The sequence below is a fragment of the Convolutriloba macropyga genome, chromosome 9 (assembly GCF_964194025.1).
Source record: "Convolutriloba macropyga chromosome 9, txConMacr16.3, whole genome shotgun sequence".
NCBI classification, from domain to species: domain Eukaryota; kingdom Metazoa; phylum Xenacoelomorpha; order Acoela; family Convolutidae; genus Convolutriloba; species Convolutriloba macropyga.
In genome coordinates this window covers 54552721-54576755 of record NC_134476.1, presented here as the reverse complement: position 1 = coordinate 54576755, position 24035 = coordinate 54552721, and the positions used below count along the sequence as shown (strand labels likewise).

The following is a 24035-nucleotide window of genomic DNA, read 5'->3' as shown; positions in this document are numbered from 1 at the left end:
TCAAATCTCGCTAGTAACACATATCTCAGATTTTGAAAAAAAAATTTTTTCATTACGCTCATGAGACATCTAAATTGACAAAAATTTTTCGACAATCTTCGAAAAGTTTTATTACAAAACTTAGAGCCACAATTATAATTACCGCTACAAGTCCCTAAACTAGTCCATAACTAGTTGTTTCTAAAAAACGCGACGAACTTTGAGTAAAGATCAGTAACCAAAAAAATTATATGAAATGCTTCGTTTTTGGAATTGGGGTGTGAAATTTTGTGTGTGTGTAATATGTGTGGTGTTTGGGTGTTTTTTGATTTGGCTCTGTCTGTGTCGTCAAAATTCTACACTTATTTTTTTCTAGAATGGGCTGAGGAGTTTTCGTTATTGTCTCCGAAAAAAAAAGAAAAAAGAAGACATATTACACTTTAAAAAAAGGATTCTTAATTTATGTTTAAAACATTATGGATTCACCAGAAAACAATTTACTCCTATTACTATTGTCTATCACGCGTTAAATGCTTTCTTCGCCTATTGAATTGGAACACAAAAGTAATTCTTAGGTTTAGTGCTGAAAACTGGCTTTAAATACTCACAACTTTTCAGTAACCTAAGAGCAATTTCACATCTTTCTTGATGTTCTTTTCAATGAAAACATAAGTCAAAAACTTGCACAAGAATGCAAAAAAAAACAAAAGCCGTGACATGAATCGTTGAGAAAGCTGAAACAAATCAGCTGAACTAGTTTTGCATATAAAGTGCGTCATTTAAGTCATTTAATATTCGGGGCGGTTTTTCCATAGGAAATGCAGGAATTGGTCTTCTTGCAAAATTGATGAACAGAAACGAAGGTAAAGAAAGACAGAACTAATCTGAGCCTTTTGTCAGTCAGGATTTAGTTGGTTGTGTTTGCTTGTTGGCTTAAAAAGATTGTTTATGAGGCTGTAAAATGTTGATTGTAAACAAACAAGCACGCACCTGTGTCCGTATCTATTTATTTACCATTGTAGAGCAACCAGGGGACAAATTTGTTTAATTCCCGTCATAAACTGTCTGAGCTCTTAAAGTGTTTTATGCTCGTAAAATCTCTCAACTGATTCTGACAGAAAGGGTTACACTTATCCTGATCCCAAGCGTTCCCCGATCTCATTTGCATGGAGAAAAAATGTATTTGTAATTCTAAATGGATAGCTATCGAACTTTCTGTTTCAAATGATCTAAAGAATATAGAATGAATATACAGAAAGTATAGTAAAAAAGAGGAAGGCAATTTGGATGGCGGTTTTTGGTTAACCATTATACAATATTCGTGGTAATCGTTGTTTGAATGATTTTCCGGTTATCCCAGGTTGACCAAAATTAGAAAAATTGCAAGGACAACAGTACGTACGTAGAAGAAAGCCTCACGATCTTGTACTTTCGAACTGCCGCAGTACGGATGTTACAGAGATTTCTCAGGTATGCTATTCAGGCCGTATCAAAATGGATAAGGTGCCAGAAACCACTGTATAGCCAAACAACTATCAAGTCGAGATAACAACTGACGTTTTGAGGTTTTCCAGAAGAATGATTGTGTTTTTTTTGGGCTTACTACCGGCAATGGCGGCGTTGTTGAAGTAGCTTACCGGAAAACTGATATGGCCCGGTAAAATTCTTACTTGTGCAGTTTTCGAGACACATAGATCAAATAAAACACATAAGACACATAAAACAATTAAAAAAACAACTTACAAAATAATTTAAATTAAAAATTGTTGGATAGGCTTCTCCAATGGAGCTAAAATATTTTACACTATACTCTCCTCTCTTTATGATATTTTCCCATCATCAAATCAGGGCATGGAATAAAAACACAGCACCAATAATTGCAGCACTTTCATTGACAGCCGTTAAAATGCAACAGCTGGGACGTATTACTTTCTAAACTGCCCTGAGCAACATCTCTACGATAGTTTGATCAATTTAATAAGAAAGAAATACCATATCTTAGACAACTTCGCAAACTGATCCAATCATATATTGCGCCGTATTATTCTTCTAAATTTGTTCGTACCCACTTAATTAAAAACGTTGAAGAGTAACTTGATCGAGATGAACAATTAATCTAAAAATCATTTTTGAGAGAGCGGATTTCGAACAGAGCCGATGAAAACGTACACGGCACCGTATCTTTATTTAACCTTTGTTAATCATTGCATAGGTTTTTGTAAGTTTACTCTAATGTGGACAACCTGAAATCTTGCAAGGATCACAAGTTATTTTTATCTCAAAAACGAAAGATGTTACAAGAATTAGATCAAAATTTTAATAGAAAGAAACAACAAAGTAACCGCTGATACTCTAAAGTCAGCTCAAAGACGTTTTACCCTAGAAACAAATCAATCATACCCTGCTGCTACCTAATGTGAATCTTCCAAGGTCGTGCTCAATAAATATTACCGACTAACGGCGGGCGAATTGCTCTAAAACGAGTGGCGAGCGGTTCACTCCGGTAATAGCTAGCTGGGGGTAGGGATCCTGGCCTTAGGGGAGGGGGTAGAGTGGGGTCAGAGGTTGGGGGTAGGGTTGGGAGTGCTAGACGATAAAGGGATCTAAATTGCCAGGTGGAGGAGGGTGGACGAAGGGAAAGTTAGGGAATGAGTGGGAGTTGGGCAACACCACACCATGAAATTGTCTCCTCGAAATAATAAGGACTATTAGGGACTGATAAGGTGTGACGCTCTAAGAGTGCTGCTCAATCACTTAATGCCCTCTGGTATTTATCCGTTTATACCATTTTTGAGGACAAAAAGTTAAAAGGTTCAGACGGGCCAAAAATTGGTCAACTAAAAATTGCTTAGAAAAAAAAAGACTGTAATAACCCAACTTGTGGTATATCAAGCTTACAAAGTTCCTACTTCAGCACAGCTGTAGCGCAACCGTAGCATGCCTGGCCGCGGTTCTGGAGATAGTAAGTTAGAGTCCTTTAAGCTCTAATTCTTTAGCAGTACCGGGAGTTAGCTAATTCCACAGTTGGGTTGTTACAAGACCACAGGACTAATATAATTGCTACAAACTTTGTTTGAGAGCAATTAATAATACGGGCAAAAACACACTTACTTAGGTATTGTAATTTTCTTGAGGAATAACAAAAAAACATCGGTAATAGCCGCTGACCACACTACTTATCCTATTCCTATGAAAAAACAGAACAAAAATTATAAAAGCAAATTAAGTTTTAATTTCAAAGGCAGCAATTGAATGTTAAATCGTACAAGATTGGCATCCAACTTTCAGTATTTTTTCACATATGTTTTTACACATATGTATTCTAACCTGTCGTGGTTATGGGCAACCATCCATGTGTTCTCATAATTTCCCTCCGATTGATCGTCAACAAACTCCCTCGAACCCTGTCGGCCAGGACTGAATTGACATTTGAAAAACCCTGGGTCAGAGGGCGAGGAACTATCGCTTGAGACTGGTCCTGCTAAAGGTGATCGCTGATTGGTTGGGTCTACAGATTTTCCTCGCCTCTCATTGGTTGATGACAACGAACCTCGATTATTGCGATTGGTTGGACTCTTGCTATTTGAATCCTTAGATTTTGGAAGATATTCTTTCTCTAGTTTTTGATTAGGATAGTTTGGTTTTGAAGTTGAAGCTTTCTCGTGTGGCTTTATCTTTTCATTTGATCCAATTTGTTCAGCAGAGGTTGTTTGATTGCATTCTGTTGTATTTTCAGCTTCTTTTCTTTTGAGAACTTTTATTGTGATTGTTTCTTCTTGAGTTGGAGGCGTCTTTGTCCCATTCCTGACGGGAGACTTTATTTGTGGAGAGGGTGGGGGGTTGTTGAATAAAGCTATAGTTTGCTCGTGAGACAGATTTCGCGTGTCGACGCCGTTCACCTAAAACATAAAAGATGACAATTTATGGAAGGATCTCTTTCGTAATTGTTATTAAAAGCAGAACCGGAACAAATGTCATGACTCTGTAACAATTATTAAGCAAAATTTGCCAGACATCGCTCTTGCCGTGATTCCGTATAGAATTTTTATCGTGCATCATCTGGTACGAAACTATTATGAGACATTTGAACATGCGGACACGGAGACCCAGTTATTTGAAAATTTTATTCTGATAAGATTTTGCAAACTTACTTGACCAAAAATAATGTTTCAGATCTTAAAGCCTTCTAAAACTTTATCAAGTCACATCAATTTGGTTGAAACAGTATCATACACAAGCAACCACGCGTATCAATCGACAGTGCAACTTTGATTTGAATTTTCATTCTTCAAACGACAACCGCAAGTCAAAACAAAAAAAATCCATTATGATGTATTCTAAAATTAGGACAAACATAACACTAATCACGTCAATACGACTCTGGTAACTCATTCTTTCACTGTTATGAACAAAAAAATAACAGAGTAATAAATTTCACCTTTACCTGAAAAAGGAATTCATAATCGATATTTGCCTCGAGCAGAAAAAAACAACACTTTGTCACAAGTAAACACCTAACTTTCAAACAATAACATTAAGATCCTAACACCAACCTCAATACGATTTTCAAACCAACCGTCAAACAAAAAGGTCCTTAAAGAAACAAAGTTTTAAGATTATGCAGTTAACTCCTACTTAATTTATTTAGATTTTGAATTCTCAAATAAGGTTTCTTACGTGCGCTCAGAAACATTATCCAATAATTAGCTGAAAAACAAAGCAACATGTGGCGACAAATGAGCCCAGGAAAACAAATTCAGCAGCAGAGTTCTAAAAACCATCAAGTGGCTCTTCAATTTCTTGACGAATGATTGTTATTAGTCAGTACGAGTACTGGTCGCAAAAAAATCCCTATTGTATAAGTAGCAAATAGAGCCAGTTGCAACAATTTTCCGTTGCTGTGAATTTGTGAGAGTGAGCAAAACGTGTGATGCATAAGAAGGCAGAAAGAAACAAAACAAAAATCCGGACGAAGTAGACTCATATCGAAACAAGGAATTGCATTTTAAACACATTATTAAATTAAAAGTTTTAAAAAACAGAAGAGCACGAATTTCATTTCTCAATTGCAGGGACAAAGTGCAAAAAATGACAACAAGAAACTAAAAATCAACATCTGAAGACATAATTTTAAAACCCACCAACTGATTTTTCAAAAGCTTTTTTAATAATGTCGAGGTCACTAATTTTAGCAATAAACTGAAACCCTAAGCCACTGAACTGGTGGATTTGATATCCAATGCGTTTTGTTAATATTGAGATTAGAGACAAGACAATATAAAATATTTAAGGACAAAATTTAAAGCTGCACATTTTAATTTTTGAAATCTGTATTGAACTCAAATAACTTTAATTAAACATAAAATTACTCCGCAGTCAATTCATTTTTCAAAATGCATCTGTGAGCTGTCGTTCTTGATACTAATATTCAGGTCGAAATGAAGAACGACAAAAGGAGGAAAATATCAAAAATCAATTAATTTTATTTAATCAAAACTTTTCAATGTCATCGAAAGCATACACTAATAAGTTAAAACAAAATGAAAAATTTTTATTGTTCTATTGGAGGCCCAAAAATAGAGAAAACTTTGACGAAAACACATAGTGTGTAAGTCACAAAAATCATAAGTTATTGACTGAAATTGTTCTAAAACGTCACCTATGCCTCGTTAAAAAGCTCCATGTTATCCGTCTTTAAAGAGATTTACAGATAGGAAAACAAAGAGGAATAAGAGGGGGCAGATTAGTAGAGGTAAAGACCAGTTCACGAAAACTTTGGGAACAATAAAAGTGCCTAAGTCATTAAAACTAAATAATTTAACTTAAAATGATATAATAAAACCTAGTTATTAGACCTTAAAAAAAACAAAAAACAAAGGCAGAATTCAAAAAACCTTTAAATGTAAAAATACAAATGTCATATGTAAATAAGCTGTTTAAAAAATAAATAAATATTTATCTAGTTAAACATGTATTTTTAAACCCTCAGAGGTTTTTTTCAACAAGACAAGCCAATAAAAAATAGCAACAAATATAAGGAACTCTAAAACATCAAATCATATTTTATGAAACTTTTAGAGTCAAAGACAAGAAAATAATTTGCTGACCATTGATCGATTCAAAAAATAGCATCTATGATCCCTTAGAACACGTGTATCAAATTTGAAGAAACTTCAGGAAATTCATGTGAAAAACAGTAATTGACTTACAGTACGTGACAAACCTCTAATGGCCAAAAATTTGTGCAAACAAAAATCTCTATCAACTTTGAAAGCAGACTAAAGGGATTTTGCGCTTTAAACGACTCATTTAAATCTCTTTTTACTATGCCAGCGTTACCAAAATTACTGATTCAAAATGCTCTCGCGTTGACATATAAAAAATGTGAAGATCATAACAAAAGATGAGATCCCCAAAACAAAATCCTTCGATTGTAAAATCCACACTAGGACAAGAAACAATCTCGCTATTCGATACCGCATTTATTTCACAAAATTGTTGCTAAAATTAACATAATTTGGCTAAAGTATCTAAAATTGGACGAAAAAAGGCGACTCGGTAATGTGCGATCGCACATAAGGTTCCGACCCCGCTCATCCACAATTTTGGCTTGATTGTCTACCAAATGAGGAACATAGAAAAACACAAAAACTCAAGTATTTTAAAAAAAGTTGGTATGAACGAAAAGAAAGTCTCCAATGCAAATAACTTTGGTGGAGTAAAAATGGCGCATTAGATTGATGAGATGTGCAAATATTAAGAAAGCGAGTCAAGACGAACAGCAAAATCAGACAACAGCAACAACAAAAATTAATTACATCAAAAACTTCATGTCCGTTTTAAAAACAAAACTTAATAACAAAGTCAAAATACCGTCAGATAAAACTGATATTAAACAAAATAACCTGTAATTCACCAGAAAAGATCAGGGAGTAGTCATAAAAAAGGCTTGGTAACAATTAGACAATAAAAACAAAAACAGTAAAGTTGATAAATTCGCTTTTTTTTAAGAACATTTAATTTCGAAATAATGAAAACCATTAGAAATCAAATAAAATATCCCATAGATGTACGATTACATATGCTTCCACAGAAGGAATTAAGAGCTGCCGGTATTCAATTTTTTACGCTGTTACAAAAAGAACATACAGACAACAAACAAAAAATCAAATAAAACTTGGCATAAAACGCTTTCGAAACAGTAAAGCCATACTATGGCCATCAAAACGTGTTTAATTGCACTTACTGCAACCACCAATCATGTATTATGTGACACTTTCATTAATGAAGCTAGGTAACAGGTAGACAAAAATGGAAAACAAAATGCAAAAATAAGTAACACTTTATTTTTTTTTCGAAAAAAAATATTTCCAAAGACATGAACGACATTAATTACAGAATAAAAAACCTAATTAGGTTCGTACATTCTTCCAAAAAAGCCCACAAGAATTGCAATTATCCAGAATATAACTTATGTCTACAAAAAGAACGTCAAACATGACAAAAATCAAAAAATAATTTAATTTTTCTTTCGTGTCGAAGCCAGTAAAGTCAACGAATTATTGAAAAACATTAGATTGTGTGCCACTAATCCCCTTTTGTAACCTTCCCCTGACAACAGTAATGTCCTAATTGGCCGGTAATTAACGAGACTAGATAACAACCAGACAAAAAAGGAACAAAATTAAGAAGTTAAAAAGTGTTTTTTTTTAATTTGGAAAACAATTGCTTTCAGAGTCATGAAAACTATCAGCTATCTAATAAAATCAGAATATCGTCTCATCTATTCTTCCATGAAAAGGCAATGAAATCGGGTCATCGTACAGTAAAATTTCATACGACTAAAAAGACAAAATAAAAACGGCCGTTGAAGACAATTTAAAAAAAATCAATTAAATTTTTCGAGAAAGTAGTGTCGAAGCCGTTAAAATCATAATCTATATCTTCAAGCGTTTTAGTAATATCAATAGTGCTTTATTTTGAAAGCCAATAATGTAATAAATGAACTGTCAATAACGTGATAATGTGACAAAACTAGAAAACGTGAAAAATGGGCAAATGCCTAAAAATTAATAAAATTTGAAATCTAGTTGTATCAAAGCCAGTAGCCATAACTTAAGGCGTAAAACCGCAATAAACGATTCAGTTTAATTTCAATAGAAAGAAGAAGCAGTCTTTCTTTGCGGACAATAAGCTAGAAGTTGACCAAAGAAAGAGAAAAATAGAGGCAAAAGTTCAATAACTCATTGTTTATTTGAAAATCAAATACTTTTAAAAGTCAAAACGACCATAAGCTTTCAAGTAATCAACTAGATACAATAATGTGGAGCTAATTAGGAACCCAATCGGAACTATCATTAGTTTTTGAGCTTTTTTGAAATGTTCTGTTTATTTATTATTGTAGAAGAGATTTATTTTCAGAATTATTTTTGGATTATAGCAGTCCAAGATTGGTCCAAAACTAGCCCTGCTAATGCTGTTTGTACTTTAAGAAAACTTAATTAATTGAATATTATAGATATTGATTTTTTGTTAATTAAAAAATCAAAAATAGATGCTGCGTGTTTGATAATCAACGAAAAAATTTAGCAAAAAACGGCCAGGTTTTAATTACAGAGCTTTCTCAACGGAATTTGAAGTAAAAAAAGCAACCCTTTGAGTCTACAAAAATTATGTTAGTGGTGTTTGGGTCTGTACTTCCGGTAAATTTAATCAAAATGGACTAAATAAACTTATTTCGTGCTGTTTTTGAAGAAATAGTCTTAATTTTGAAATATTTAGCCAGAATTTTTGACAAAAAAAAATAGCGTACAATATTCTTGTGATTTTTTTTTGTGTTTACAAATAAAAATCAACAACACTTTCAAAAAAATTAACAAATTTTAGCAAAATTGGCAAAGTTTTATTCAAAAATTCCGGAAAAAGTTAATAAAATCTCGCCGGAATTCACACTATTTTCTCAAAATTTAAACCTCTATAACTCCCTGTAAAAAACGGAAATTAAAAAAAATTTTTAATTGCAAATTCTACGCTGGACAAGCTTTCTAATGATACCAGTCTCAACCCTCTCCGATGAATATATCGATCGGCCAAAATTGACTGAACAAAACAAACCCGTTTGAGTATATAGTTCCTTCCCCCTCAAAAGGGGTAGGAACAATTACCTCGAAAATGTATTCATTGTATTGTTTACTACGTTAAAAATGTTTCAACCATACTGTTTTCAACCATTTTAAAATATTTTCAACACTTTTGATAGTCGAATTCTTATCCATCAAAAGTTCCTATGAAACATTATTTTGAGAGAATAAAACCTTTTTGAGCTCAATTTGTTTCTTTAGGATAAATTGCAATTGAAATATTAAGTTTAGTATTAAAAACTTTTAATTCTACGAGGTCCCTGGAAAGCTTCATTCGCTGATCTGGACTGGAATTTAAGGTTTTCATTTAGTTGATTATATCATCAACTGTGCTACAAAATGCTTTATTAGATTTTGACATAAACAATTAACAAGTTATGAGCGTCAAATTTTTAATTTAGCCGAACAAGCTTGAACCGAATATAGCACTACACAAGAATTGCTTTGACAAACGAAGGCTTGTCGAAAATGTTTAAATTAGCTTTAGTTAAAGTGATATACCGTCTAAAATTTTCTAACTTTCCTGAACGACAAACTGAGCAACGAATAAAAATGAGCACTTAACGAATGGGCGTTTTGAGACTCGCTTCGCTACAGTCCAGCTACTATACTTTCACAATAACCCTGCTTTCAGCTGAAATTTTTACAAAATTAGCAACTAGCAACATCAACGTATGCAGCACCACGCATTACAAGCAGACAATATTATAGTTTTTGCGTGGAAAATGTAACAAAAACCCATTTCTAAAATTTCTAGTCATTTTAAATTTTGCAATTGCAACATTATCTATGCTTGTTAGTTTGTTTTATATCGATTTACCCTCTAACTTGAAATTTGAATGCATGCAGCAAAAGTTGAACTAAATATGTGACCTTAAAAACAAGGTTGTATTTTGAAAGCAAATGAAGCAGAGAAAAGTACTTTATACCACTGCTTGTGCTATATGTCCATTTGAACAAAATTCCCCTGGGAATATGGCCATCTAGACATTTATGATGATTTATATTCAGGGCTTAAGAAAGTGGAAAAGGTTACCTCAAAATTTTTTATCTGAGATGTTTCGAAAGTACTGCTCGATGTGCATGATTAATCTGACCTTTTAATTGTATTTGATAGTTTATTTATGCATCACAACTCAATTTTAACTGATAATTGCAAATCAAATCAATATAAGCTGCATGTTATTATCAAAATGATGTGAAAATAGGTTTTGAACAATAATTTATTAGCAATACGCTCTTAAATATTGAATCTTTTTCCTTAATGAGATTTTCCTGCATTTATTTGCATTCAATTTTCTATTGAAGTCTATTGTATGCTAAGTAAGACTATTTTAGGTTAGCATTTAGGCCTTACTTAGCATACAATCAGCTTCGATAGAAAATTGAATGCAAATAAATGCAGGAACATCTCATTAAGGAAAAAGATTCAATATTTAAGAACGTTTTGCTAATAAATTATTGTTCAAAACCTATTTTTACATAATTTCATACTGCAATATACAGCGTATATTGATTGGTTTTGCAATTAAAGATTAAAATTGAGTTGCGATGCATAAATAAGCTATATCAAATACATATTTAAATGTCAGGTCAATCCTGGACAATCGACTAGTGATTTCGAAGGCTCTCAGATCCAAACGTTTAGTGAAAACTGTGATTATCAAATACGAGAGCTGGATTGCGGTATGAAAGACGAGGATTCAGCTATACTTTTTAGCTTAAAACATCTTCAGAAAATGTCTGGAAAGATTAAAGGTTCTGGTAAGGTTATACCAACAATTTGTGCAGACTTTACAGATAAACTTTGTCTTGTAAGATCTTACAAAATTGGTTTGTGTTCAAAATTTGAGATGATTACAGGCCAATTTTTTGCTAAAACTGGTGATGCAAGTGATTGGTGCGTGAACAAAGCATGAAAGAAGAGTGAGACAAGTTGACGCGTGTTCACACACTTCACACTGTGCTGTTAGAGACTATAGCCTTAGTGGTGAATAAGGATAGATAGCCCTTGGGAGGCGATAGTGCGTAATTTATGATACTAAGTGTCAGTTCCCGTCAATTAAAAGAATATATCACACACCACAACCCCTACTCCTGTGCCCTACCCCCCCCCCCCCCCCCCCACTATACTACTGGCGAAGGGTCTATAGTAATTCATATTTGATGCTCCCTCTCGTTTGCCCTGGGCTCTTTTCTCCTAATGAGATACTAAAATGAGGAGACGACACCATTTACGCCAAACTCTCTCCCCTCCTCGTTTTCCTGTCTTTCTCTGTCTTCGGTAACTATCTGATCTTTGGTGACAAGTTTGATCTCTCAGACACACAAAAGAGCCCTGTTTGCAGCCACAAGAGAAATATGTACTCCTGGTTAACATAACTTCTTTTAAAAAATGCCATTTTTTCATCAATTATTTATTTTGCTTTCATCGACCCAGGTCACAATTTTTAATTGTCATGATAAATTTGATGATAACTCACAATTCATGGCGTACTCCCTAATACAATACTTCATTGATTTTAAGGAAATCATCGCAGATCTTGGTACGAAATTACAGAACCCGAATATGGTTTTTATGAGATTTCGATGAAGTTATCAATTGGTGTATAATTTGTATGAAACCATTAATGACTATCCTTCTATGACCACAAAGCAGAAATATACAGGAGCCCTTGCATGAAGCCTCAGGAAACATATAACTTGGAATAATATTTAAGAACTCTGCGAGGAATCAGCAAACTGGAATGGTTGACTCGATCAAAATGAAAATGAAACATTTCCTCAGTAAAAAAAACTTCAATAGTAAAAAAAAAAGGACAACTGTGAGGTACCACAACAAATTTCAACAATGCTCTTTTGTCATTTTGATTAAATGACATAAATTGTATTAAAATTTTTTTCATTTTGAAAAAAAAAATATTTTGAAATGTTTGTGAGAGCTAGCTGGAGATAAAGCACATTTAGTGGCTTTGTTGATATTGTTAACGATGACAATGTTTTCTACAATCATCAAAGTTGTGATAAAGTATATATGAACAAGATAGAATTTTTGCGTTTCGTTCACTTTATTCCTTTAACAAATTTTTGATAAACTGTTTAACGCAGAGCAAAATAAAAATTGACTTGAAAGATTTTGTTAGTTTTGACAATGTTTGCCAACACCCGCTAAGACTGCGGAACTTTGCGGGCCATTGATTTAGCCTTCACGCAATCTCGCATTTGTTTCCATCACGTAGCGAAACGTACAATTTGATAGAGTAAATTTTCTCGAAGATCTATAGAAATAGTCGATGATAATCTATAGTCGATAATAGAAAATCCTATTAAAAAAGGCTGTTTTTTCGACATTTCTTAGATTCTGGTATTTTATAGTAATTATTAAAAACTTTTAATTAACTATTTTAAAAAACGTGACAAATGCAGCACTTTGGGTGCGCGCCTGTGAGTCTCACAGACTATATCAATCTACGTCACAATTAGTTTTTTTTTCAGAAAAATTGTTTTCACCCTCCAGGAAAAATTAACACTTTAATTCTTTGGAGCATTTTTCGATACGAATTTCAAAATTTCAAAAAGGTGATTTTTCCAAGAGTTTATTGGAGATAATATTACCAGTTATAACCAATATATAGTTTTATTATTTACTTCGTAATATCAAATTGTTAATGTGCTGAAACAAAGCCTACGTTAGAAAACCATCGGAAATTTTTTTAAATCTTTTTTTATCAAATTAAACTTCACCTCTGTTTTGATTTTTTCAGCTTGATTATATGTAACTATTGCATAAGTTTTCCGTTAAATTAAGCTGTGCAATAGTTGGAGCCACTTCGAGAGTACATAATTTAAAATGATTTAGAGAATCAGTATAAGATGAATTTATAAGATGAAAAATATTTATTGTTTGCGTGTTATAAATGTAATTGTCTTTCCAGTTGTCCTTGTTTTCAATATCCGTCATGAGCTTCATTTAATCATTTGTTCATCAATCAGAACTAATATTTAATTAATGCACATGGATTTTAGGTTTAAAGTAAAATCTCGCAGAATATAGTAAACTGATACTGATGAGTCCTGTACTATTTCCTTTGGCTGTAAATGAATAGCTCACTTCAGGGCTCAAATGTGAAATTCACTCAAAATATCAGAAAAAGTAACACATTATTAAAATTTAAATATATATATTTTTCCTTACTTTTTCCCCAAAAGACTATGCTTTCCGTTGTGTTCAAGTCTCGTCTCAAGTATTTCAAATTTACTCTGATCAGTGTAATATTCTGGCAAAAGTAATCAAACTATGTACTAATTTATTTCCATTATGTTGCTGCTGCTTGTTTAATTACCCAGCAATTGTTCAAACTCTTCAATATGTACATAAGCCAGAAAAGTTTGAACAAAGTTTTGAGTTCTGTTGTTTTGAATCAAAAGTAGTTTGTTTTCTATTTCTGGTGTGTAGGGTTTTGATTCAATTTGGCGAATAAATTAAAAACCATTTTGTAGGTTAAAACTAACCCAAGAGCTCAAAAAAGAGAACTTATTATATATATTTTTCCTGTTTTCTCAAAAACTATTCCTTCAGTTTTACTTTGGGTTCCCATATTGAGTGACCTTCTATACATCTTGGCAAATCTCAAAACTCTTTTCAATTACAAAAAACTTCCAAAAATGAATTTTTTGAAGGAGGAAAAGAATGCAAGAACAGAAGAACAGAAAAATAGCAACAAAAAAGTTCATTTGTAACATTGCCCTAATGATAAGTTGATTCAAATCTTGTAAAAATCTTGCAAATTGGCTCAAAAATTGCGAGATTCTTGCAAGAATCTTGCAAGATATTAAACCAAGCAAAAAAATCAGGTTAATTTTGTTGAAGAAAACACCTTTGAACTAAATTATTGCCTATTGAACGATTTACGAAACTGGGATCTATGGAATTTTTTTAACCCTTCGAAACTTGCAAGAATTTTTCAAGAATCTTGCAAGAATCTTGCGAGTTTTTAAATTTTGGAAAATTGTGATTATTTAAATTCTTGCGAGTTTTTGAATTCTGGAGTTGCTTTGGTAGCTAAAACAAATTTGGTAAACCAGTAATTTAGACGGATATTTTAGTCGTCCAAACATTACAAAAATCAACGTAGGAGTTGCTGTATATATGTAGGAGCTAAATCAAAAACATTTGTTGATGTAGTTTGTCTGGAAAAAAGTTCGTCCTTTAGTTAATATCCGCTTATTTGCAATTTTTATTTTAAAACATTTTTCTTCTCAATCGGATCTTCTACTCGTCCAAGACTAACAAAGATCAAAGTATGAGTTGACTTAAATATGTGGGTTCAAATGCAAAAAAATCGTTTCTCTAGTTTAGCAAGAAAAAAGTTCACCTCTTAGTTGATCTTCTTCGCTTAATTGCAATTTGCATTTTGAAACGTCTTTTCTTTCAACCGAATTTTTTGTTTTTATTTAAATTCCGCCGTTGCATATCCCCACCACCAAAACATACTGGAAAAACTCAAGAAGTTGGTTTTCTACACTTGGCTGAGAAATTTTCTAACAAAATTTTTTTGTGTTTTAACTTATGCTGGTTTAAGTTTAGTTTTGTTTTGTTTTGGAGGGAGCTTGTAGCTTAGGTGTGTCCTGGTTTTTTGCTAAACTCTCCTATAGCTCTTTTTTGTAACCTTTCCACTGCCGGTCCCAAGCCCAAATTAAAAAACGAAGAGGGTAACACAACCAAAACATAATAGAATATCTCAAAAGTCAGTTTTTTTAACTAGACTGCAGAAAATTTTCCGCAACAATATCAAGCTATTTAAACGCTAGCCTTCATTTTTCAGCTTGACCAGTTGCTCCCTGTGGCCAGGTAATGGAATTAAAAAAACTTCCAAGTTTCATTCAAGCGAATAGAAAAGCTTGCAAGAATCTTGCAAATGAATCGAAAGACATGCAAGAATCTTGCAAGAAAATGGAACCCGTATGCATTCTCTTGCAAGATCTTGCACAAAAATTGCTAGATGCTTGTAAGTTTTTCGATTCGCTTGAATGAAACTTGGAAGTTTTTTAATTCCATTACCTGGCTACAGGTAATAAACTTTGAACGAAATAAGTAATAAGCTACAGGTAATAAACTTTTAAGTCTATTATAAACTTTGAACGAAATAAATTGTTTTAGTTCCGAATTACGCAATTTCCCTAATCATAAATTTTAGCAATTTTTTTTTCACAAATTTTTTTTGTAAGAAATCAAAATGCCTAAAATTGACATTCACACTTAGCCCAATTGAGATTCGCAATGTATCTTCTTCTTTTCCACTTTTCTTTTTAACTTTTTAAACTGTTCCTCGATTAAATTGGTAGTTTTTTGTTTAAAAAACGAAATACTTTTTCTCTTTCTCTGTGATCCGTAAACAAGAAAAGTTAACTTGAGTAGAGAAAAAAGCCAGCCTCGCATATATATTCCCAAAATTAAAACAAATTATGGAACAAAATGCTTGCTCATTTTGACAACAACTTTGAATTCAGTTTTCATGCTGATCGTGGTTTTGCAACACCTGTTGTAGCCCTTTTTGTCGTAAAAGTCAACAAGCTGAAACCTTGGATTTCAAAATTTCGCTTCTGGCATGATTATAACCGGCACTTATTAAAAAACAAAATAGCCAAATAAACATTCACATTTAAACAAAGGTTACAGTATTGTGAGCAGAGTTGACGTCTTAGAAATATGTTTTCATTGAATAGAAACATGTTTCAAATACAAACTTTTTCGTTAAGTTGACTAAAGAAAGTATTACAACTATTGGTAATGCATGAAGACTAGCAATATAACGCTGTATACTCATCTCGTCAACTATTCTTAATAGTAAACAAGGAGGCTCGGTAAAATGGGTTTGCATATAATGTTCTGTCCCCAATCATCCACTTTTTTGGCTCAATTGTCTACCAAATGAGGAAGAGATCTTGAGACAGTCAAAGTCAACAGTCAAAGTCAAGAAAATATTCTGCAACAACATCAGCTATATAAACTCAAGAAGTTGGTTTTCTACACTTGGCTGAGAAATTTTCTAACAAAATTTTTTTGTGTTTTAACTTATGCTGGTTTAAGTTTAGTTTTGTTTTGTTTTGGAGGGAGTTTGTAGCTTAGGTGTGTCCTGGTTTTTTGCTAAACTCTCCTATAGCTCTTTTTTGTAACCTTTCCACTGCCGTTCCCAAGCCCAAATTAAAAAACGAAGAGGGTAACACAACCAAAACATAATAGAATATCTCAAAAGTCAGTTTTTTTAACTAGACTGCAGAAAATTTTCCGCAACAATATCAAGCTATTTAAACGCTAGCCTTCATTTTTCAGCTTGACCAGTTGCTCCCTGTAGCCAGGTAATGGAATTAAAAAAACTTCCAAGTTTCATTCAAGCGAATAGAAAAGCTTGCAAGAATCTTGCAAATGAATCGAAAGACATGCAAGAATCTTGCAAGAAAATGGAACCCGTATGCATTCTCTTGCAAGATCTTGCACAAAAATTAATAGATTCTTGTAATTTTTCGATTCGCTTGAATGCAACTTGGAAGTTTTTTAATTCCATTACCTGGCTACAGGTAATAAACTTTGAACGAAATAAGTAATAAGCTACAGGTAATAAACTTTTAAGTCTATTATAAGTATTGAACGAAAAAAATTGTTTTAGTTCCTAATTACGCAATTTCCCTAATCATAAATTTTTGCAATTTTTTTTTCATAAATTTTTTTTGTAAGAAATCAAAATGCCAAAAATTGACATTCACACTTAGCCTAATAGAGATTCCCAATGTATCTTCTTCTTTTCCACTTTTCTTTTTAACTTTTTAAACTGTTCCTCGATTAAATTGGTAGTTTTTTGTTTAAAAAACGAAATACTTTTTCTCTTTCTCTGTGATCCGTAAACAAGAAAAGTTAACTTGAGTAGAGAAAAAAGCCAGCCTCGCATATATATTCCCAAAATTAAAACAAATTATGGAACAAAATGCTTGCTCATTTTGACAACAACTTTGAATTCAGTTTTCATGCTGATCGTGATTTTGCAACACCTGTTGTAGCCGTTTTTGTCGTAAAAGTCAACAAGCTGAAATCTTGGATTTCAAAACTTCGCTTCTGGCATGATTATAGCCGGCACTTATTAAAAAACAAAATAGCCAAATAAACATTCACATTTAAGCAAAGGTTACAGTATTGTGAGCAGAGCTGACGTCTTAGAAATATGTTTTCATTGAATAGAAACATGTTTCAAATACAAACCTTTTCGTTAAGTTGACTAAAAAAAGTATTACAACTATTGGTAATGCATGAAGACTAGCAATATAACGCTGTATACTCATCTCGTCAACTATTCTTAATAGTAAACAAGGAGGCTCGGTAAAATGCGTTTGCATATAATGTTCTGTCCCCGATCATCCACATTTTTGGCTCAATTGTCTACCAAATGAGGAAGAGATCTTGAGACAGTCAAAGTCAACAGTCAAAGTCAAGAAAATATTCTGCAACAACATCAGCTATATAAACGCTAACCTCCGTTTTTTAGCTAGACCAATAATTCCCTGTAGCCAGGTAATGGAATTAAAAAAACTTCCAAGTTTCATTCAACCGAATAGAAAAGCTTGCAAGAATCTTGCAAATGAATCGAAAGACATGCAAGAATCTTGCAAGAAAATGGAACCCGTATGCATTCTCTTGCCAGATCTTGCACAAAAATTGCTAGATGCTTGTAAGTTTTTCGATTCGCTTGAATGAAACTTGGAAGTTTTTTAATTCCATTACCTGGCTACAGGTAATAAACTTTTAACGAAATAAGTAATAAGCTACAGGTAAAAAACTTTTAAGTCTATTATAAACTTTGAACGAAATAAATTGTTTTAGTTCCGAATTACGCAATTTCCCTAATCATAAATTTTTGCAAATTTTTTTTCATAAATTTTTTTTGTAAGAAATCAAAATGCCTAAAATTGACATTCACACTTAGCCTAATTGAGATTCCCAATGTATCTTCTTCTTTTCCACTTTTCTTTTTAACTTTTTAAACTGTTCCTCGATTAAATTGGTAGTTTTTTGTTTAAAAAACGAAATACTTTTTCTCTTTCTCTGTGATCCGTAAACAAGAAAAGTTAACTTGAGTAGAGAAAAAAGCCAGCCTCGCATATATATTCCCAAAATTAAAACAAATTGTGGAACAAAATGCTTGCTCATTTCGACAACAACTTTGAATTCAGTTTTCATGCTGATCGTGGTTTTGCAACACCTGTTGTAGCCGTTTTTGTCGTAAAAGTCAACAAGCTGAAATCTTGGATTTCAAAATTTCGCTTAGGGCATGATTAAAACCGGCACTTATTAAAAAACAAAATAGCCAAATAAACATTCACATTTAAACAAAGGTTACAGTTTTGTGAGCAGAGCTGACGTCTTAGAAATATGTTTTCATTGAATAGAAACATGTTTCAAATACAAACCTTTTCGTTAAGTTGAATAAAAAAAGTATTACAACTATTGGTAATGCATGAAGACTAGCAATATAACGCTGTATACTCATTTCGTCAACTATTCTTAATAGTAAACAAGGAGGCTCGGTAAAATGCGTTTGCATATAATGTTCTGTCCCCGATCATCCACATTTTTGGCTCAATTGTCTACCAAATGAGGAAGAGATCTTGAGACAGTCAAAGTCAACAGTCAAAGTCAAGAAAATATTCTGCAACAACATCAGCTATATAAACGCTAACCTTCGTTTTTTAGCTAGACCAATAATTCCCTGTAGCCAGGTAAAGGAATTAAAAACCTTGCAAGTTTCTTTCATACGATTTTCGAAAGCCTGCAAGAAACTTGCAAGTGAATCGAAAACATGCAAGAATCTTGCAAGAAAATGGAAGCCGTATGCATTCTCTTGCAAGATCTGGCAATAAAACTTGCAGAATTCTTGCAAGTTTTTCATTTCATCGGACACAAGGGTGTCTTTTGAGTTCAGTCTAATCTAAATTTTGAACTAAATGATTGGTTGTATTACCTAATTACCAAATTTCCCTAATCCTCTATAATTTTTATGTAATAAATCAAAAATGACTAAAATCTACACTTAAACTTAGCCTAAGAGAGACTCCCAAATTATTTTTTCCTTTACCACTTTTCCGTCTAACGTTTTAAACTGTACCTCGTGTACCTCGATTAAATTGATAATTTAAAAAAAACGAAACACTTTGTCTCTCTGCGATCCGTAAGCAAGCGAAGGTCAACTTCAGTCGAGAAAAAATTAAGCTTCGCACATATATTCCCCCATTTAAAAAAAAATTGGAACAATACGCTTGGTCATTTTGACAACAAATTTGAATCCAGTTTTCAAGATGATGGTGGTTTTGCAACAACTGTTGCAAAAGTTTTTGTTGCATAACTCAAAAAGCTGAAATCTTGGATTTCAAAACTGCGCTTCTGGCGTGGTTATAAACAGCGCTATCTAAAATTCAAATTAGCCAAAAAGGCGTGCACATTAACATAAAAATTACAAAATTGTGAGCATACCCTACGTCTTTGAAATACGTTTTCCTTAAATTGAAACATGTTTCGAATACAAACCTTTTCGTTAAGTTGACTAAAAGATCATAACAGTTTTTGAAGACTAGCAGGATAATGTTGGTATAGTAAGCTCAACAGTTATTGTTAATAGTAAACAAGGAGGCTCCAGAATCCGAATAGTGTCAAATCAAACCTAAAAACAATAATTAGTACTTCATGATAAAAAACATGGGATCAGTCCTTAATGAGATTCGGTAACAGGTAGTCAATAAAGAACATCAGACGCAACGAAACAAGTAAATTTATATATTGTGAAAATAATTTAAAAATAATTTAATAAAAGAAAACCTTAGATATTAACTGAAATCTTTAAAAATTTTATGTTCATTAATTAACAGATATAAAAAAAATGAAATCTGTCAATATCCACCATGTCAAACGTCTCCAATATCAAACCTTAGCTAATCAATGAAATCATTAAAAAGGTTCGATTATTTCTCCAAAAAGCCATTGAATTTAGTCAATTTTCAGAATAAGTCCGACGTCTACAAAAATAACTACAAATACTAACAAAAATCAAAATACTAATTAAATTTTTGGCAAAAACCGATGTCGAAGCCGTTAAAACAATAAGCAATGCACCAAAGAAAATGGTCAGATATGTTCAAATGTGCTCTTCTTTAGAGCAAAAAAATGATGTGCGACCTGTAATTAATGAGAACAGATAACCAGTAGCCAAAAGAGAACAGCAAACAGCCAAGTAAAAAAATTAGGTATACGCGTTTTTGAAACGCTTGATTTTAAAGTCATATTAAACTTTAGCTATCAACTGAACAAAAAATTGCCTTTTCGATGCAAAAGCAACAGCTAAGACCTGCCTTTATCCAGAAATCTGCCTTTAACCAAAATCTATCCGCTGAAAAACATTATATGTCCATTTGTGCTTTCTTTTTAAATAACAATATCGTGTCATCTGACCAGTAAAATTTGTGACAAGAGAAGAAAAAGATCCTCAAAGATAAAAATGTCCCAATGTTGACAAATTTTTTTGTGAAAACTCGTAGTATCAAAGCCGAAAAACCATTGTTTAAAGCGTTTAAAACTGCTAAAATAATTATATGAAAATCCATCCTTTAGATAGAACTTTAGACTTGTTTTTGTTGACCCTAGGAGTCAGTCGACCAAAAAAGAGACAAAAGTGGCACAGCTCAATTATCCATTACTTATAAGAAAAAAAATTAACTCTAAAAATTTAAAATAATTATAAGCTTCCGGTGAAAGAAATTAGATAGGTTTCCCTGAAACTCTTTAAAATGCCAATTGGAGCTCTCATCAAAAAATCTTGATTTGAATTGTTTGTTTCCATAGATAACATAGAAAAGCAAAAAAATTCAAAATTAATTTTAAAAACACAGCAAATGAATAAAATCCGAATTGTTTTAGAACTTTTTACAAAAACAATTAAACCAAAACTAAAATTGTCATTGGCGTATTATACATATCCATAAAAAGTAATTGATATGGGTAATTCGAAACAATAGTTCAATATTTCAGTGCATTTTGGATCACTATCGAGTTAAGTTAGCGAAACAACCGACAAAATTTGAATTCAAAAACACTCTCAGAGGGAACGCAAGTAAAACTAACCGTCTTTGGAGTCAAGGAGGACTGTGTCAGCAGTTTTCAGTTTTTTTAATCTGCAAATTCAAACAATTTGTTCTGAAGAAGATTTTTTTGTGCAATATTAGATGAAACGTCCTGCAAATGTTTTAGTTAAAAATTGGATCAAACATTTCAACAACACGCTTCTTTTTCTAGTGGTAAAACCTAAATCACTATCGTTAACAATGATAACATATTTTCAAGAAAACTTTGCTAACAATTTCAAGTAAAAATATTGGCCAAATCAACGTAAATCACAAAATTTTACAAAATTTTAAACCTCGTTAACAGAGGGGAAAGAATAAATTCAAAGAAATCTTTTTCTTAAATTTTTCTAAGATAGACGGTCGTTCTAATGATGCCAATAAAAACCTGTGCGATGAATATATCGATCAACCAAAATGTATATCTCTTCTAATGCTTAATTAAAAAATGCCTGACAAACTTGCTATTAGTTATGGTGTTGATTGTGAAGTTTTCTTAACATTGTACAGATCTCTGTTCAATAGGTTTTTTTGAAAACAAACGGAAGGCATCCGAAAGTTGCTTCCATCATCATTGGTCACATTATTATGATTTTGTTAGTGTTCATATCCTACTAAACACTATAAAAAAAAGTTCAGGTAATTTTACCTGAACCGTGTTCAGGTAATTGGACGTTCAGGTGAATTTCAGGTGTAAAAGCGCCTGAAACACACCTGAGCTGTACTTCAGGCAAATTTTTACATGTAAAAGTTCAAGTGTTGTTACCTGAAAATAATTTTTTGTTGCAATCAGCAGCGAAACAACAAAAAATTTTCTTCAAATAGTTTTAGCTCAAACATTCTAGACACATATCATAATGCATTTTTCAACTTGGCTTCAAAAAACCCGTCCCCCCTCAGCGGTTCAAAATTGAATTGAAAACTTCACCTTTTGTAGAAATTCGAAGCCCTTCATCAATTTGTAATGCAGCACAGAAAATTGTCTTAACAAGAGCGGAAACAATTTGTCACGCGATTGATTTATTTGAAAAATTTTTGCTACATCTTTGCTACAGCTGAGGGCTAGGGATGTTGGCCGACCGGGGGTTTAGCCGAGAGGAAAATGAGAAATTTATCCGTGGCTTATTTCTGATTATAGTCAAATTGCATTTGTCAAAATAAATTTAGAGATCGTCCAGACATTAAAAATGGTGTGTGGTCAGGGGATCTGCTCTGTCACCCCCCCCCCCCAGTGTTTTACTGTTTTCCATGCCCCCATTACAATTTATGTTTTTATATATAGATCTCGGCGGAGTTGTCAACTGAAATTCTAATTTTTTGTCGGCCAATTTTTTCTGGCGGTATATCCCCCATGTCGGCCGGTTATCGCCGTTTAACTGCCCGTTGATGGTACTGATAATAGCCCACTGTTAGTAAATGCAGGAAAAACGCCGCTTAATTCCCGCTAATGCTGCTTTAATGAGCGCTTAATCGATTTTTGTGGGCATTTAATTTGGGCTCAACTTTATTCGCTTCCTATAATCGCAGTAATAACAACTAGTTATAACACAGTACTAACGGCAGACAATTGACTTTTTTATTTCCTGCCCCAGAGAGGAAAGGGGGCTTAGTTCCCCATCACTGTAAATGCCAACAATCCGTTGATTGGAAGCGTGACTAGCTAAAATTACCTTTAAAAGTGTATCGAAATGTACTAAACCTAGTTATTAAAGATTTGCTCTCTCATTAACTGTTTACAGAAATAGCACTAAAAAGTGTGGGATTTCATTAATTTCAATGGATCTTGATTCAGTTATTCAGATACTAACACTCAATGTTAATGAAAAGTATGTTTGAAAAAGTCTGATAACGTCATCAACGCCATTGAGTTGATAAATTTGAATACCGAGTTAGAATAATTGTTTATAATTGTTCATAGACACAGCCTCGGCTTGTGAAAAGACCCAAATAAACACTAGCGGGTCGGCTCATCATTAGCCTAAAATCGCACAGTCCAGAAACAAAAACTTATGTGGAGCAAAGCTGTAATGATTAGTCAAAAGACAATTCTGTCAGTTTGAGTCGAGCATTGTTTTTCGCCTATAGCTTTGCACACTTTTTGTACACACATTTTGTCGAGTACGAGTCCAGGGGCATTAAGGTTTAGGGTGCTTGTCTAATAATTGATCTTTGCAACTTTTCCTGGACAATCGTCAGTACTTCTCTTACTTTGTTAGTATATGGGCTTGGGGCCTGAATTAGCCAATTGAGAATTCTCTAACGAATTTGGAGATCACTCGCAAAGCACAAAGTTGGCAGTTCTTGGTCTAAACTCTTAAGTATTCACTGATAATATGTTTATTGCGCATGCAAACTATTGGTCGGATTAAGAATGGCGCTCGAATTCTACAAAGAATCATTTTAACAAACTTATCAGGATTTATTTTTTTTTAAATTTGGGTACTACGGGTACTGTCAGAACGCACTATTGTTGACAGACTGACACTTATTTCCGACATTTTCGGACACCGAGTTTCCGATAGGCGTCATTATTGGTTAATAAGAACGGCGAAAGCTTCCTGGTCAACTAACTTGAAATCGATTAGTGTTAGGGTTGATGAAAATATCAATAATCAAGTTGCCCACATCTTTATAGAAAAAATGATTTTTTTGAGAGGAAGTGAATGCAATTGGTTATTATCAATGAGTTTGCTTCTCTTTAAATTTTCTCTGCTTTAGGAAAAACGTTCAAGTTTGTTCTGATTTTTGCAAAATTTC

At 33.0% G+C, this 24035-nt stretch overlaps 1 protein-coding gene across 1 annotated transcript in view; it reads right to left on the bottom strand.

Annotated features, from left to right (window-relative positions):
* Window positions 1-24035, bottom strand: part of LOC142345469 (uncharacterized) — a 66980-nt gene that overhangs the window by 10097 nt on the left and 32848 nt on the right. The window contains exon 2 of the mRNA XM_075397527.1: window positions 3307-3878. Within this exon, the coding sequence (XP_075253642.1) occupies window positions 3307-3878 (572 nt within the window). The remainder of the gene's footprint in view (window positions 1-3306; window positions 3879-24035) is intronic.